This window comes from Xiphophorus maculatus, chromosome 20 (genome assembly GCF_002775205.1).
Source record: "Xiphophorus maculatus strain JP 163 A chromosome 20, X_maculatus-5.0-male, whole genome shotgun sequence".
Lineage (NCBI taxonomy): Eukaryota > Metazoa > Chordata > Actinopteri > Cyprinodontiformes > Poeciliidae > Xiphophorus > Xiphophorus maculatus.
Genome location: NC_036462.1, coordinates 29464497 through 29481535, shown reverse-complemented (window position 1 = coordinate 29481535; position 17039 = coordinate 29464497). Strand labels below are relative to the sequence as shown.

The 17039-nt window shown below is 37.9% G+C and overlaps 1 protein-coding gene across 4 annotated transcripts in view; it reads left to right on the top strand.

Moving 5' to 3' along the window:
* slc2a9 (solute carrier family 2 member 9) overlaps positions 1-17039 on the top strand; it is a 118696-nt gene that overhangs the window by 71760 nt on the left and 29897 nt on the right. For all 4 annotated transcript variants that reach the window (XM_023324771.1, XM_023324770.1, XM_023324769.1 and 1 more), the window contains one exon: positions 747-822. In XM_023324771.1, coding sequence (XP_023180539.1) covers positions 747-822 — 76 coding nt within the window. The remainder of the gene's footprint in view (positions 1-746; positions 823-17039) is intronic.

The following is a 17039-nucleotide window of genomic DNA, read 5'->3' as shown; positions in this document are numbered from 1 at the left end:
AGAAGTCTCACGCTTTGTCACATTAAAACCATTGACTTCCATAAATTTTTTATTGGGATTTTATGTGATACTCACAAAAAGAAGATGATAGCTGTGAAATAAAAGAAAATTTACATAAAGTAATTTGAGGCTTTGTTAGAGAATACTGATGATCAAATAGAATCATCAGAACCAAGAAGGACACAACAAAGGACGATGACAAAATCAAGCTTAAAGAAGCATTAAGATATGAATCTGTATATCAACATTTTATTATTCAAATTATCGATTTATAAAAAGTGAGGTTCAGGTCAGCCCATCTGAGTCAAGGTTTTCCAGATCTTCCTTTTTTGGCAATTAAGCATTTTGGGGTATGTTTCTACCAGCTTTGCACATTTTTCTTCAGTGTAGCTCAAGATCGATAGGGTATTTGTGAACATCAGTTTAAAGTCTTGCCACAGATTTTCAATTAGATGGGAATCTAGACTTTGACTAGGCCATTATACCTAGTCAAAACAACAGATGCTTGTTTTGGGGTCATTGACCTGCTGGACCATTAATTGCTTCTTCAGTTGAAACCATTTGCTGCCTCAAAACTGGTTTTCTTCTAGGATCAGCTTGGCTTTATGTCCAATCACCTTCACATTAACTCTTAAGTTTCCCTGTTCTTACTAGAGGGAATTTTCCCCAAAGCAAGATGTTTTCTGCACTGCGTCAGAGGATCTTTGAGTTATTTGACATTAAGCATTTACATTGTGTCATTCCAGGACAGGGTTTCATGGATGCCATATCTCAGTTACAGCTGCATACTGGCTGTCATCGCAGGCTTTTGCTCGGGACCAGGTAAAACCACCTCTTTCCTACAAACTGCTCTCACATGATAAACTGCATAAGTATTGTGCAGATCTGAACGAGTGGGCGGATTTATTTTTTTTTTTTCTGCAGTTATTCTGTGCAGTTGCTTAATCAATAGGGCTTTCCCATCTGTGATCCTGAATAATCAGCTAACTAGCATGCCACAGTGAAAGATGGTGTCCTATATTTGCATACTAAACAGGACCTATACAGCGCTGTATATGCATGACGCTGCAGATACAAGAATGTGAGAGCGTGGGGTCTTGGTGAGAGGTTGACTCTTTGTGTCAAGGTGAAGCCTTCACTGTAATATTCATGTCTCCTGGGAACGTTCGTCCAGCAAAGTGCCTGTAGAATGGGAGGAAAGAGTCTTCCTGTTCATTACATATGGATTTGGAGGTGAAGCTCATTAGATCATGTCCTTTAGTCAAATAAGGGAAAGAGAGGAAACTCAGAAAGGTAAAATGTCTTGCAAAACCTTCAGCTGCAGGCAGCACAACACTGCCACCGTACTCTGGAGAAACTTTGTGGTCACCAGAGTCTTGCTAAAGTGTGGTGTTCATTGAGAAAGATTGCTGTGTAGCACACAGATAATTTGTAGCCCCTTGAAATGAGTAAAACTTCTCACTGGGAGAGAAAAGGAACGTATTCACAAGAGGGAAAGCCCCAGTTGTGCTACGAGCATTTGAGTGGATAAATGAGGAGCCACCCTTACCTCTGAATTGGCTTCAGCATGGGAACTGTGGCCCAGATATTTCACTAATGCTCTGAAACATGAAGTTAGTTTCTTTCTGTAAGAAAAAGTGTGGATTTTTTCTTAAGTACAACAAAGGGTATGGTCACAGCATTTTTATTTTTTTTTAAAGTTCTTACCTATACATCGCTCTCTGTTTCTAACTCTCTTTCACTGATTTTCAAAGAGTTTTTTTTGTTTGAATTCTGCTTTTCTATAATGAACCCATCTATTATCTATGACCTACTTCGATATGTTCACAGATTTGTGGCTGCGTTATACCACATTCGGGGTTTTCTACTGAACCAATCTTTACATTTTCTCTTTGTTAACTGAAGCTCGCTGCTTTTTCCTTTGTTGGTAATTGTTATTTCCAGTAAGTATGCGTTTTCTTCCTGGGGTTTACAGAAATGTTACAGAGCAGAGTCCAGTTAGTGACCCAGGCACATATTTTGTCCTATGGATAAAATACTGTTCAAAATATACTGTAATATTTAAAAATGAGCTTTCCCTTTACCCCTGATGTGAGTGTGTAGCGGATGTTGTGCTGACACTGTGAAAGTTTGTGTTTGCAGAATTGCCCTATAAAAATATCAGATTCCTTTGGGAGTTTCTTCCTGGCTTTTTGCAGGCTTTATTACGTCTGCTGCCAAAGGGGACAACATCCAGCTTGATGAGAACTTCATTTTACTTTCTTCTGCACTTGGGTGTTCTAAAATTACACTACAAAAAAATGAAACTGTGCGCATCTGTACTTGATACGTGGTATACCTATTACAAATTCAACTTCTGGATTTGATTTTATTATATGTCATCTTGTTATTCTGCAACAGTATGTATGAAAGCAGTTTGTGTAGATCATGAAAAAACGAGAAATGTGAATGGGAAACGAAAAAGAGACACAAGCAACATTATGAAAATTGCTGAATCTGTAATGAGAAGACAAAAAGCCTTTTTCTTTCAAATACACATTAAAAACTGTATGGAAAGGTGTTTAATACAGGCATGCAGAATGAGAGAGGGCAAACACATAATGGAACAGGAAGTCATGAACGGGCATAATTAGCCAATTTGAACTCTTGAAAGAGTTATTTGGTAGTTACAATATTTGCTAGGTTGCTATATTTCAATGTTCAGTCGTTTAAGTTTTGCATATTTTTAACGTATGTGGGAACTTGAATGGAGTTTAACTTCTCTGGTTTATTTTCTTGGTGGCTGAGATCCTAGAGTTCATTGAGATTGATGGTGACACTTCGTAAACAGTGTCCCAAATGTGAGGGTAAATTTTATTTGCTATCGGATTCACAACTTCCAGCAATAATATATTAAATATTTTTCTAAAATTGTGTGGCCCAAGTTGAGAAGCACCATTCAAAAGAAGAAGATGTGCTTGGGTCCTTTACAAAACTGTTAATATATAAGTGACAAATTTCATGTGCTTACCTGAACTTTAGGCTGTTCAGATGATTGACAAGTGGAACTGCTGTCTGCTGAAGCATGTATTTCTCCGCCAAACTGAGGCATTGACAGGTTGGCTTGGTGCAGATTTATCTGGCCAAATTTAATTGGGTCCTTAAATTACTTTCGGCTGCATCTGGGAATCATTGTTTAAACTCCCGAGACTATTGCCACGGAGACGATGGAGAAAATGCTGGGAAGATGTGGAGACTTTTGAAGTTTTTGTGTAGAGACCAGTGATGGCATAGTTACTTTGAAAAAGTAACTTTAATCGGATTACTGATTACTCCTTGAAAAAGTAACTTAGATTACTGATTACCTGATTTGGAAAGTAACTAAGTTACATTAAAAGTTACTTTCTTAGTTACTTTCAGCAGCTGCTAACAAGCTGTGAAAATTACATTGATCTTTGCCAATACTTAATTGCAAGTTATTTTATAATGATAACACCAACAATGTGTCTCCACTTATATGGTTGAACTGAGGGAGAGATTATTAAATGGTTACAACAGTAGAAAAAAAAAACATTAGTAATTTATGTGTATTTTTGTGTGTTCCTGTATTGTCTGGAAAACTATAAATAGGATTTTAGACCTCTCCTCCCTCCGCCCCAGCGTCCAGGTTGTGTTTTACGGCCCTGCGTTTGGCGTCAGAGCGCAGCTCACAGCGTTCCTCCTGCGGCTCCACAACTCAGACGTTCCGCTGCACAGATTTGTGACACTTATCTTAATATTAATAATTATAATGGCGTTAAGTTGCTCAACTTTACAGACTCGTTCACCCGTGGCTGTTTTCACATTTATTGCGCTGTTCATATTAGTCTTGATGTCTGCAGTTTTCTGGAGCGCAACGCGAAGCTCGCCGTCATTCACAGGTACTATATTAACTTGACAAAGCGGGACGGATCGTCTGGGAAATGATGGACATAACGGGACAACTAAAGCTAAAACTGGATGTCAGACAAATTCTGGGGCTTATGTCTGCTTATTTGCAAGCCCAAAAACTGCAACCCGCAACTCATTAAATCTTCAAGTGACTTTAGAAAAAAAAAAAAACAAGCCCAAAGCTGCTCATAATAATCGCACTTGGTGAGCGAAACTCAATATAGTTCCTGTTTTTCCAGCAACAAAATGTGCACTTTCCTCCTCCCTGCATTGTTTACATTTCTGTCGCTGCTGATACTGCCGCACAGAAACATTGGTCAATCGCCAAGACGCGTAAAGGAAATAAAATTTTACTACAAAAGAAAATAGTAGCGCAATGTGATTTTGATAAGTAACTGTAGTCAGACTACTGGATTTGAAAAAGCAACGCGTTAGATTACTCGTTACTGAAAAAAGTGTTCCGACGTAGGTAACGCGTTACTGACATCACTGGTTAGAGACATATTGTTCAGCAGATGTATTCTTTTGTCTTTTCTTTGTGCCAGGTTTTTAAATGTCTTATAACCTAAATATTTTTTCATATAGACTTTTGCTAAGAAAACATTTATGTTTCATGCCCAAAACTTAAGGTGCAATTTAAACAAAACAAAACAAAAAACATTATTTACTTTTAGATTTATTGACCTTCTTTGTCCCTCCTTTAGCAGTCTGACACAGTTACCTCATTAAGTAGCTCATTTTCTTGCTGTCACGACTGTGGAGTTTGCCCCCGTTGTCAAAACAATAAAAATATTGGCTTAAGACACCACCTCCCCCAAGCTGTCCCACAACCAGTGTAAATGGTCTGTACATGAAAGCTAACAAGACCACATCCAACAAACTAACAAGATGGGAGACAAGAACAACATCCCGCTGACACAGACCTGTGACATCAAAACTGCAGGCTGCAAAGGAGCGCCGCGGTGCGTGTCGTCAGCTGGAGCAGTTAGTTCATCCATTAAGCACTGAGACAGGACAGATTACTGGACTCTGTGTTTGAACACCTCCTTTTGCGTTGAATGGGTAAATATGTTTTGGAGATTTATCCCACCTCCCAAAACAATTATTTTTAGATGTAATAACTTTCTATGATATAGATGGAGTGCCATTTTTTTGTGCTGAGATTTTTTTTCTCTAACTTTCCGTTGTGTGCCACATTCATTTACTTTCACTCTATAACATCAGTATTGATTTTGTTTATATTCTGTGGAGTGTTAGCTGCATTTTGATGCTACAACGAATCAAAGAAACCTTGTAGTTCAGTTATTTTCAATTTATTTTTGACCTGTCATTGTCTAGCAGAACTCTCAAAACGGGACCCAGGATTTAAGGTTAAATGTATCTGAACATGATATGGCCGTCTTCTCTCTGTGATACCTATGGCATATCTTGAAAGCATGTCTGTGATAGGACTGGAAAGGCCATTCTATCCCTCTTGTGTAAAAGCGAAAAACATACTTTTTGACGCCATCTCTATGCGAGTCATAAGACACATTCGTAAATGTGTAAGGAAGTGTTCATTAGTTTGGGACCAACGTCTCCTTGTCTGTCCTTCATCTTTCTTTCTAGACGTTGTTTTTCTAAAGCGGTTTCTGCTTAAACACTCCAGATGTAATTCTGAAAAAAATGGAATCAAAACATGCCTTCCTAATATTCAGTTTATTCTATAGATTGAGGTAAAAAAGTGCTTTGAGTTTTGTTAGAGCCTCTGCACCAAAGGAGGTTTTGAGAGGGGCAAATTGATGGTGGTGGGGGGGAAAAAAACAAAGGCGAGGCTTGTTTTGCGTGCCAGGCTGATTATGCTTTGCATCGAATTTGGAAAACAAATTATGGTAGACCACACTTTGTCCCAGCTGACCCTGCTGGTGAGGTTAGGTAAACTAAGGATGGGTCATTACTGACACAGTGTTGTGCATAAATACATTCATGACTGGAATGTCAATTTTTTCAGAAATTTAAACTGAACAATGCTTTTTGTTAATGTGACAAATGTGAAGTAAGCACAGCTTATCTAGGAGTCATTTAGTAGCCTTCTATTTGGGCCTGAGAGAAAGATTTACAAAGTGTTTTTAGGAACAGACTTTGCATATTTTATGCAGAACAAACAGCAGCATTTTTCCTTCAGGCGAGCGATGAGTAACCGCTGTATGTCTGTATGTGTGCTCATTGGCAGGCCTTTCATTTTTAAGCTTTATTTCAGATAACATATTAGTTGACTGAGAACTGTTTCAAATTGGAGCCGTGTTCACAACTCTAAGCTAGTGAACTATGAACATGAATTTATTCTTAAACTGACTGAAGGAGATTTAGAACCAGTTCTTGTACAAACCTGTCATCATATTGATTTAGACAACCAGATGAACACATGCTTAGAAATTTGATATACTTTTCCATTTCTGCAAGCTGTTGGGACTTTGTCAACAAGCATGCAGTCATACATTGATGAGGCATCACATTATGACCACTGAAACCAATAAAACTTTGATCCGTCTTTTGTTGGAAAAAAAAGAAAAGAAGAATCCTGATTCATAGAGGATTGGACTCCACTAGACCTCTAAAGGGGTTCTGATGTATCTGGCGCCAACGTTTTAAGCGCAGATCCTTGAAGTTATGCAAGTTGGGATTACGTGTTTAGGACTTGTTTGTCCAACACGTTCCTGACAAGCTGAATCTGACTGAACCCTGGGGAATTTCAGAGAACAAGTTAGCGCCTCAAAATGGTTGTGCTTACCAAAGCATTCCTGGACCATTCTTGCTTTGTGGCAGGAGCATTGCCATGATGAAAGAGACCACAAATATCAGGAAATACTGTTTCCATGAATGGGAATGCAGTAATTTCTTCAGTACACTGAGCTGCAGTGGCTCAGATCATATGGTGACCCATATGATCTGAGCATATCGGACCATATGGCTCACCCTTCAGTCCTAACATGTGTAAATTAATCTTGAATGACCCTGTTATCAGGTCAGCTCTTATCTTCCCTTGGATCAATTTTGAAGAAAAAACACTGCAGACCAGAAAGTTCCCAAAAAAGGTGTAACTTTGGGGATACTTCGACCCAGTAATCCAGTCATCATAATTTGCCCGTTGTCAAAATCATAATTTGTCCATTTTCAATTCAAGAGCTACTGCAAAGTATAAAGTCATTAGTTTACAAATCTCTTATTGCTTCAAGTACATTGGGTTTGATTACAAGGCATTCACCTGGTGTCTAATATAAAAGACCTAGTAACAGTTGCTATGGTGAAGAAATAATCAGTGTTATTCACTTCACCGGTTATTTGCCATAATCTCATGTCTGGTCAGTGTGTTGATATTATGTATCGGTCACACAGCAGTTTTGTAAAAGGAGCTTAGTAGTTTTTCTTCCTGCTTTTGTGGCTCCTGGTTTTCTCTCCTGGTCGTTTATATGGCACAACTTATAAAATAGACGTATGTGTTGCTGATGCAAACGTTTGACACAGTCACAAAAATCTGGTCTTCACATGGTTGGCTCAAGAGAGATTTCTGTAGAGTAGGGATGATGAAATTCACTCCCAACAAACTTTGCTGTTGAGCAAGCTGCCAAGTGGACCGGGAAGCATTGCTAACTGGACGATTTATATTTACCAGTTCCTCATGTTGGAAAGCTCACTGGAAGAAACCACAGCACATGGAGAGAGAGACAAACATATGTTTTATTGATCTTAACCAGCATCGTTGGGGAAAAAAAATTGTATCAGCAAATGATCTTTTCGAGGGTAAACTGAGCCATACCGAATACAGAAAAGTAGCATTTATTGTGGAATACTGTGCTCTTAGCTGCACCTGAACCATTTTGAGTCACGTTCTCCCTAAATAAACTGCTACAGACGGCAAATTCACAGGCCAAAAGTTATTCTATACTTGGTTTGTGAGACAATTTGTTTCTGCTAACTGTGGAGACACCTATTATCTCGAGTGAATGCTGCGAACCGTACCGCCACTCGGGGCTGGTTTCTCGTTACCTACGAATAGACACACTGATGCTGTGAGGACCTGTGCACTTCCAAGTATTCAGGTGTCAAAAGACATTAGCCACAGGGCCCACTGGGGTTTTCACTCCGTCTTCAGGAGCTGACTTCAGCACCTTCCTCCTCCTTTCAGAGCTCCTGATGGTTTTAAAACAATGGAAAATGTTGCAACTCTCTGCAGAAGCCAAATTACTGCGAGGCACAAATGACCTGTGATGTTTTGCCTACATACCTGTCATGTTCTTTTCTGTCACCCGCAGTTTTATTTAAAGTAAGATCAATTTTCGGTCTTGACTGCATTTCTTCACTTTTACTCATGTTTCTTTTAAGCTATTCTCACTTCAAAATCACTTAAAATGGTTTAGTGGACATGCTTCACAGCAAATGATTGACATATTCAAGACATTCCTCACATTCATTTATTATTCATTTACTGTTCAAACAGGATGAGCTGATTATTAGAGTCTATGGGACTGATTTGGTTTGCAAGGTTACAGTCTTAGACCCATCTTAGTGAAAATAGTCGAGTTTTTAACACTGGGAAGCTAAGGAGATATACTGGGGAAAGACAAGGAGGAAACACCACGGAGCTGAAAACACCTAAAACAAAAGAAAACACTAATACTAAAGAAAACCTGATAAACTAGAAAACAAAAAGACATGAGGGAAAAACATAAACAAACCTAAACAGAAAGAAGGATGACCTATCAATAATAAGAATTAGGTAATTCTAGTTAGGTAATTAGAATTACCTAAATAAACCTAAAGTGACAAAATACCTGGAAACACTACTGAGGGAACTAGATTAAATAAAAATAAACTATCATCACTAAAGAAGCTCGACCTAGACTCAGACATACAAGAAAAAAAGAACCTAACTAAAGAATAAACCTAACTAGAAACACTAATCACACTAAATAACCTCAAATAATAAAACTGAAATGACCATGAAGGGCTAACCTAAAGTGAACTAAAACATAATGATAAATAAGATCAAAACCAAACCCAAAAACCCAGAGTCCTGACAAAAGCATTACCACTGTATTTACTCTTTGTTGATCAAATCCCTGACTATTTGGATAAATGAATCAGATTGTCTTTATCTGCAACAGAAAGAAACAACACACAAAATAAGTGTGTTAGAGGTGTGATACTGTGAAACATGGGAAATGTGTGAATGCTCAATCTAATTTTATATGCATTTTAAAACTCTACACGACATTTTGCTGTGCATTTGGTTCCTAGTTTCAGTTCTCTACATATGCATGCAGATTATATGATTTATTGGCAAAATATTTCATTGTCAGTATATTACAGGTAGAAAATTATGGAAATGTAATTTATAATTTAATGTATAGACTACATATTAGGTTTTATATAGAGCGTTACTGGTTGTGTACACAAAGGACACACCATCTGTTTCGACATTATCTGGGAGGCTTGGACGTTTTGGACCGTTCTAAATAACAACGAACAAGTAAAAGATTTTTTCTGCAATCTCTCAGCCACTGCGGCAATATATATTTAATCTCAAACAGCGGAAATATAGCAGATATCTTCACCCCTGTTACAAAAGAAATTCAATCAAACAGGAGGTTTCTTGTTTAAAATAAATTCAAACGTCCTCGGCTGCTAAATCGTATTCGGCTTTTTCTGATTCAAGTGAAGGTAACACACAGCAGAGCTGGAATTGAAACATAATAACCTCCACTGTAACGATCTCTATTCAGCCTATTCTTTTTATCATTTCACATTCTATATGATCCCTGCAATTTCTTCCCTTAGATGAAAATCCTGCAGTGGTGCAAGGTCTTACTCTCATGGAATGAAAAAAATATTAAGACCATGCGAATGCGGCAGGTAAACCATAATCAGACTTTTACAACTTATTTCAAAGTTTTCCATCCTTAAAATAGATACAAATCTTCAGTCGTTTTCATTTTTATTTCCTTGATGGAACATTAAGCAGCAAAGTGGTTTACACAGTTGAACGATTCTTTTGGACCACATGTAGCCCTTTTTACTGTGTTTTTCATTTGTTGTGTTTTAAACATAAATGGAGCGTTTTTACCTTCACCCACACACAAATAAACTTTTTGGGAGTAACATTAAGGTTTGATGTAAGCCTAAGGAGTCTACCAAAAAGTCTATCAAGTTAACCATGTTACTTGATTTTCCATCTGGAAAATGTCTTATTGTTCATTAGATTCATGTAAGGAATTAGTCATTATTTACACGTTATTTTAACAAAGATAAGTCTCTTATGAGCACACTTTTATATTAGGAAGAAAGTTAGCTGAGAAAGAAAATCTAATGTAATGCTAGAGAAGTGTATCCTATTAGGAACCCCCACTGCTTTGGGGAAGAGAGGGTTGAACTTAAAGCACAACCAGCACAGACCGAGGTCAACGTATTTTTTCCTTTTGAGAATAATTACAGAAAAGATTCAGAACCTGATTTTTATGAGAGATTTTTTAAAATATTTTATTTTGCTCTTGAACAAAAAGGTATTAACATGAGTAAGTCAAATTAGATAACAGCGAGATTTGCCATTTAATTTGTTGCTAGGCACTAGTAGCAATAAAAGCCTATAACCATTTCCCACCATGTTTCTGTTTCCACATTGAAACACAAACATGTAAAAATTAAAAGCCACATTCTCCTCTGGATGTTTTAAATGTATTTTTGTTGTAGTTCTTCTTTCCACGGATGTTTTGTGATTCACTTTGCTAGGTCTCCCTGTAAATGTGGAATCACACGTAGAGCCAAACACAATGCACTCTGCATGTTTTTAGATGCAACTATGGTGAGGTAATATTTTGCTTTTTAGTTATTAGCTGAGTTATTTTTAAACGACTTAAGGATTTCATCTTTGAATGTAAAGATCTTTGCCTTTGCAAAAACATGATGACTTGCTTTTTTCCGTCCTTACATGTCCGCTCCGTTGAGCTGTAGTTGTTTGTTCGCTCCTCTTCTTTAGAATGTAAGGAAATGACAAGCATTAAAAGCACAGCAGACGGTAAGCTGGGTACCTGTGTTCAGACAAAGTACGTACTGTAGCTGTATTATGAGAACAGATTTCTTTTCAGAGAAGAAAACAGACTTCTTTTTTTTATTTTTAGCTATGACAAAGATAAAAAGATTTAATCAATATTAAGCTAAGGTGACACTGGTGACTTCAGAAGCTCAGTGTAAAAGTCAGCCAGTGTTGATGTGTTACGCTAACAGACAGCAGCATTGGTCTGGGTGCAGCTCTGCCAAGATGTGCAACAATTGGAACGGATGAATATGCTGGTGATGTTACTAACTCATAATAGATATTCATTTAACTTAGCATCAGAGTATTTTTTTAATGTCCTGTTTTGTGATTTGGGAGCTATGATCTTCAGCTTTTGATCAGCTGATGAACAACTTGTTTGATTTTAAATTTGGTTTTCAATAAACTGTCTGCATTGCAATCTCGATTTTTTGGGGTTTTTGTTCTTGTCAGTTCTTTTTGCGTTTTCAGGTCGCAGTTTACAAACTAGTTAGGATACAACAGAAACAGTGAATTTGAACAAAAGTCTTCAAATGTGAATTATCATAGAAGAACTCCAGCCATTAGTGCATATATCATTAAAAAAAATTATGTAACGTCTTTGGAAGCAGTCAGATGTTATTTTCCAATTGAAGGGGTATTGCTGCATATTTTCCTCCTTTGCCGTGGAGGTTAGAACACATCGCTAAAGACCAGACACTTCAACGGCAACCTTTCCCAAATTGAAGCAAAAGGCCACAATAATATTTTGCTGCTTCATTTGTATGCTGACCTTTTTATTAATTAAGTTTCAGTTGCGTCTGACTGAATAGTTTAGTCCCCCGTTTGCCTGATGAACTGACCACAAAGGTTGAGACACATCAGTTTGTTAGGAATCTACATGATCCTTCCCCAGCCATGTTCTGTACTCGAATATCCAGTCGGTTTTAATAAATATTCACCCACATGCAACCGAGTGTGTCTTCAGAGTCGCCCACCTGTTTATTTCTATTTCCCTGATATGTATTTTTGCGATAAAATGTAAATGGCATTCTTTTATGCAGGCCAGTGAGAAGCTGCCAGAGGCTGATTATTGAAAAGCAGCTGAGGCAGTCACTACAGACACTCATTCTCTGGTGATGAAAGGGATATTGTTGCTGTTTGTCAAATCATGCTGAACCTCTCATTGTCCGGATGGAAATTAAGTCTCAACCAAAGATAATGACTCAGTGCAAACCACTGAAAGGCAGGTATTGGCAAGTCCAGCCGTTTTCCAATTGCTTCTCTTCCATATCTATTTCCCAGAGAAGTATTTGACACCTGAATGTGGCGAAACACTAAAATAATTAGCTGATTATCCGTTTATTTTATGTTGAGTCTTCAAATTGAGAATCACTGTAAAGTTAAAGCTTTAAAACAGAAAATAGGGTTTCAAACTTTTTTTTTGTCTGTGCCACAACCCAACAATCACACAATTATATGGCATTTTAGAGAACAATGGCGCTTGAAAAGAATGTGCTGCTAAATGGGACCAAAGTCAAGATGGCTGAACCTGAAGCCAACTGATGACAACTTTAAAAGTATTGTCACTACATCACTGTCATTAGAAAAACCTCATATATTGGCTCATTATTAAACTTCTAAACAAAACAGAAAGACAAAAAAAACCCAACATCTTATTACTCGGCTTTTGCAAAACCGCTTTGTAAAGATCATCATGCAAGCAAACATAAGAAAAATCATTTGTTACACAGTTAGGGCTTTCTAGCTATAACCTTGTTTATCTTTCAATTTCAAAATCAACTCAACCAAACTTGCTTTAGACTAAACCAAGGTAGACCACTTTCAGTATGCTGATGCAATAAATATGTTGGAAAAACTGTCAACATTCAGATACTGTACATTAACCGTAGATGAGTAGCAAACTAAAATTGAGAATAAACGTACAAAAATGGACTCATCTTCATAACCAGGACATAAAACATAAGAGCAGAACACATTATGGTGAACACAGTATAGCACACGTAAACCTGCAGACTGGTTAGCTCTTTAACAAGTACATCTAACACGAATGTCAGTTGAGTCACATGATCAAGCAGATTTCAAACTGCATCTAATCACGGATGCACTACACATTGCTTGCATCATACACACGCAGGTCCATAAGCATCAAAAATTTTTGTGTACTTCAGATCCCTGCTATGCATTCACCAAGAAAATGGTATATTTATAATTTACCTACAATTTGGCTGATATCCTCTTGGATAAGTTCAGTGCATTATAGTCCCTTCTCCTTATTAAGTACTACATATTGCCATAAAAGTACTGAACTCACTCATTCGTTTGGAGTGAGTTACACCTATTTCAACCAGGAAATACTCACACAGAGAGAGAGAGTGGTATTAGAAAGTTTAATTGACAAATGAAAGTCTTTGGCGCTCAGACCCAGGAGGAAGACGTTGCGCTGGTAACCGCTGTCGGAGAGGATGAGCCGCTGTGTATGAAGATCAGAGACGTCTTCCTCGGCTTGGGCCCGGACACAGGTGTTGGAGAGGATGCCGAAGACCAAATTGATATTGAAGAAGCCACGAGCTGAAGGTGGAGGAGGGATGGAGGAGGGTTGAAGCTCAGCCAACGAGCGGAAGCAGATGAACATCTGGACTTTATCAAGGGAGCGACGCTTGATGATTGGAGAAGGAGACCATCACTGATAGGTTGGAATCAAGGCATGTGACGACGTCTTTGGTTGAGCAGGTGAGATGAATAGAGTCTTCCAGTTTGAATTTACGCCTAGGCTTCATTTGGCAACAAAATCTAGACAAATACTGAGGATGCTTCTTACGGAAGCTTTGAGAAGTGGTTTTATAAATCAGTGCTGCAACACACCGATGTGCTGGCCGCAGAAATAATTTTTTACTCTTGGGAGATTAAAATTGTAAAAGTTTTACGGATCAGTTTGAAAACTGTTATCAGGTGACAAACCCAATGTTGATGTTACCTTTTTGTAAATTACAGTTTTTTAATACAGTACGGTTAAAGGCTTTGTCTGTGTAGACAGAAAATGCAGGATTAATCCATCATATTAACTCTCTGAGGTCGCAGCAGATTATGCACATTAATCATGAGCGTAAAATAGATAACTTCTTTTTTTTTAAAATAAGAAGGTATGTGTTTTAACATTTTAGTCTCATTTTATATGGATGGTGTTATACATTCATCTCTCATGCAGAGGCGACGTTGCCAGGACAAAGAGAAACAGATAGAGCGTGCTGACAGATAGGCTTGTGTGGATAGGACAGAAAACAATTGAACAAGATGAATCACCTCACACCAGGGAATTTGGTAATAAACGAGTTGGATGACCAGCAGTGTGAATGAATGACTTAGTTGGTATAGAGAGATATTGGAGTTGTTGTGGAGACACTTCCTGACAAGCAGACGCGAGGAACAAAACAATTAGATTCTCATTTCGGGAAATGTGAAATATAATGTTGTGAGGCAGGCATTATTTTATTTCATTTTATTTTTTAAATGAGACTGGGATAGACTCTACACCCCCCAAATGATTTACATCTGATTATGCAAATTGTTTTGGATTACCATCTGATTTGGTTAAGGCATAATTGTTATTTTAACTCTCGGTTAAGCATCTGTGCAATGATGGGAGGATGAAGGGGAGATTGATGGGCAGATAGGGTCCTATTCTGCAGCATTGCCATCCCTGCTCCGCTCCACTGTTGTAGAGGAAAAACTGAGCCAAACAGCAAAACTCTTAGTTTTCTAGTCTGCCTCAGAATGACCAAAAATGGCCATACGTCATTATGACGGAGATAATGACGATTGAAACGCTCTTTCTTTTCTGGATGGCAGAGCTCATTTTAAGACATAAGGTGAAGAGTTTCATTATTCAGGGGAGTTCAGTGCAAAGCTGTGGCTCTTCTGCATTTAAAAAGGTTAGCCAGGGTGGTTTGGCCATCTGATTGCGATGCCTCTTTGGTGAAAAAACTGAAAAATTGTAAAGGATGGTGCAAGCACAGCTGCAAGTAAGGTGTTAGATTTATGTGATTATGGAATTATTCTTTGATATATGCACTTTAATAGGATTTTCTTCTGCGGGTTCAATAAAAACTACAAATGCAATTTTCTATATGAATACATTATCGTGATAAAAGATAGCTGTTTTGATGACAAAACATTTTTCAAACATTAAAGAAAAAATAATGGAGTTACTATTGACATTAATAACCTTATAATTCAAACATCATATCCTTTGTTTTAAGTAGAACAATAAAAGTCATTTAGATGTGCAAATATCTATGTCGCTATATATAAGTACAAATGATAACTGCAAAATTGGAGTGGGGAAAAACAGTTTGATTCAGTAGTTGTAAAAGCTAAGGCATGTCTTAGTTTATACTGTGAAGAATAAAGCCAAAAAAACAACAACATTATGTTAGCTGTGTGCAGGATCTTCTGTCATACTGAGGAAATCTTTGACTAAAGACACTTCTTAGTTGTATGGCAGCTTCATGAAGAGGCTGCTAAAGGTTTTCATCATTTTGTAAAACAGCCTTCATCGTATCCATCAGCTAACAGAGCATTCCCAAGAACGGAGCAAGGCTTTCATCAGCTTGTAGAGATTTTTATGTAACCAATGCTTCCCCAAACAGGGGATGGGAGAAGACATAGTACTCTCCACAGCAGAGTTGCTATTCCACCTCCTGTGCTTTTGCCACTACTTTATTAACTACTGTCTGTTTGTATAGTTAGAAATCCAGGCAGAGAGATGTTTCAGTGGCGAGATGTTTGACCTGCGTGACTGATCTTGCCCCTTAATCACGCTGCTTACTCTTTTATATACAACGCCGTATCAAATGTCTCGTCTACATGTTCTCTGCTCCAGTCAACTGTGGAGTGGAGTGAACCTGTAAGCATATGAATGAGAGGTCAGGCAAGCTGACGGTGAAGAGTGGAGATCAGAAAATCCTGCCTCATAAAGCCCGGAATAGAAAAACTAGCCTTATTAAAAACTCGGCAGTAACGAAACAGAAACCTTGCTCCTGCTCGTGATACATACATTAAATCTCCTCATCCAGCAGAGAGATGTGCACCACAGTGGCTCTAGCTCGTTATGCAGGGCTGGCAAAAGGTGGCATGGGGCTTTGAGGGGAATATAATTAAGGGGCCCCTTATCATGTTAAGTATATCACGACAAACTGCCAGTGACTCTGTTGTAAATCTGATTTTTTTTAAATTTTTTTATTGTTTCATTAAGTCAGATTTAAGAGGTAGGTGTCTGTGTCAACAAAGTATGAACCAAGTTTTTATGAACTTAATTCAGCTCCTTCTCTGCAAATTATGCTTTTCAGCTTTTTCAGAGTAAAACCTCATAATAATATAACTCAAGTAAAAGTAAAAAGTACGGTGTAGTAAGGCTACTAACTTTTCTCTAAAAAGTTACTTCAGTAAATGTAACTGAGTAAATGTAAATAGTTACTACCCACCTCTGTCTACAGGAAGCAAATGGAGTGACTGCAGTATTACAACATTCTGCTACACAATTGTATAGAATAGGGTCATTTTACACGATTCAAGAACATCTGAAGGTGAGCAGATTTGGCAAGCTGTGCAGATAGAAGCAAGTGATTTGATATTCATAGATCCTCGCATATTAAATGAAGCAAAGGTGTAGATGTAGGTGTAAGACATTTTGGGTTTTAAAGAGACGATTGTCCTTTAAACATTCTGGAGCGCTGTTCTCTCCAGTGTCACACACACACACACACAAAAATTGTACGTTTTTGCAATGTACTGAATGTTACTTCTACTATTAAGGAATCTTAAAGACAGATTCTGTCACTTGTGTCAAAAAACAGGTTCTCCAGCAAAATGCGTGCAACAGAAAATGACAGGCTAATAAATGCTGGAGAGGTGATTAGTGGGACCAGGATGAAGTGAGTCATAATCAAGAGAAAATACATGGCACCTGGGGGAGAAGAAAGACAGAGGAGATTTGGCAAAATTGGAAACGGACACATGGCAATAAAAATAATACAAGTAAGCACAGGGAAATGTCTGATAA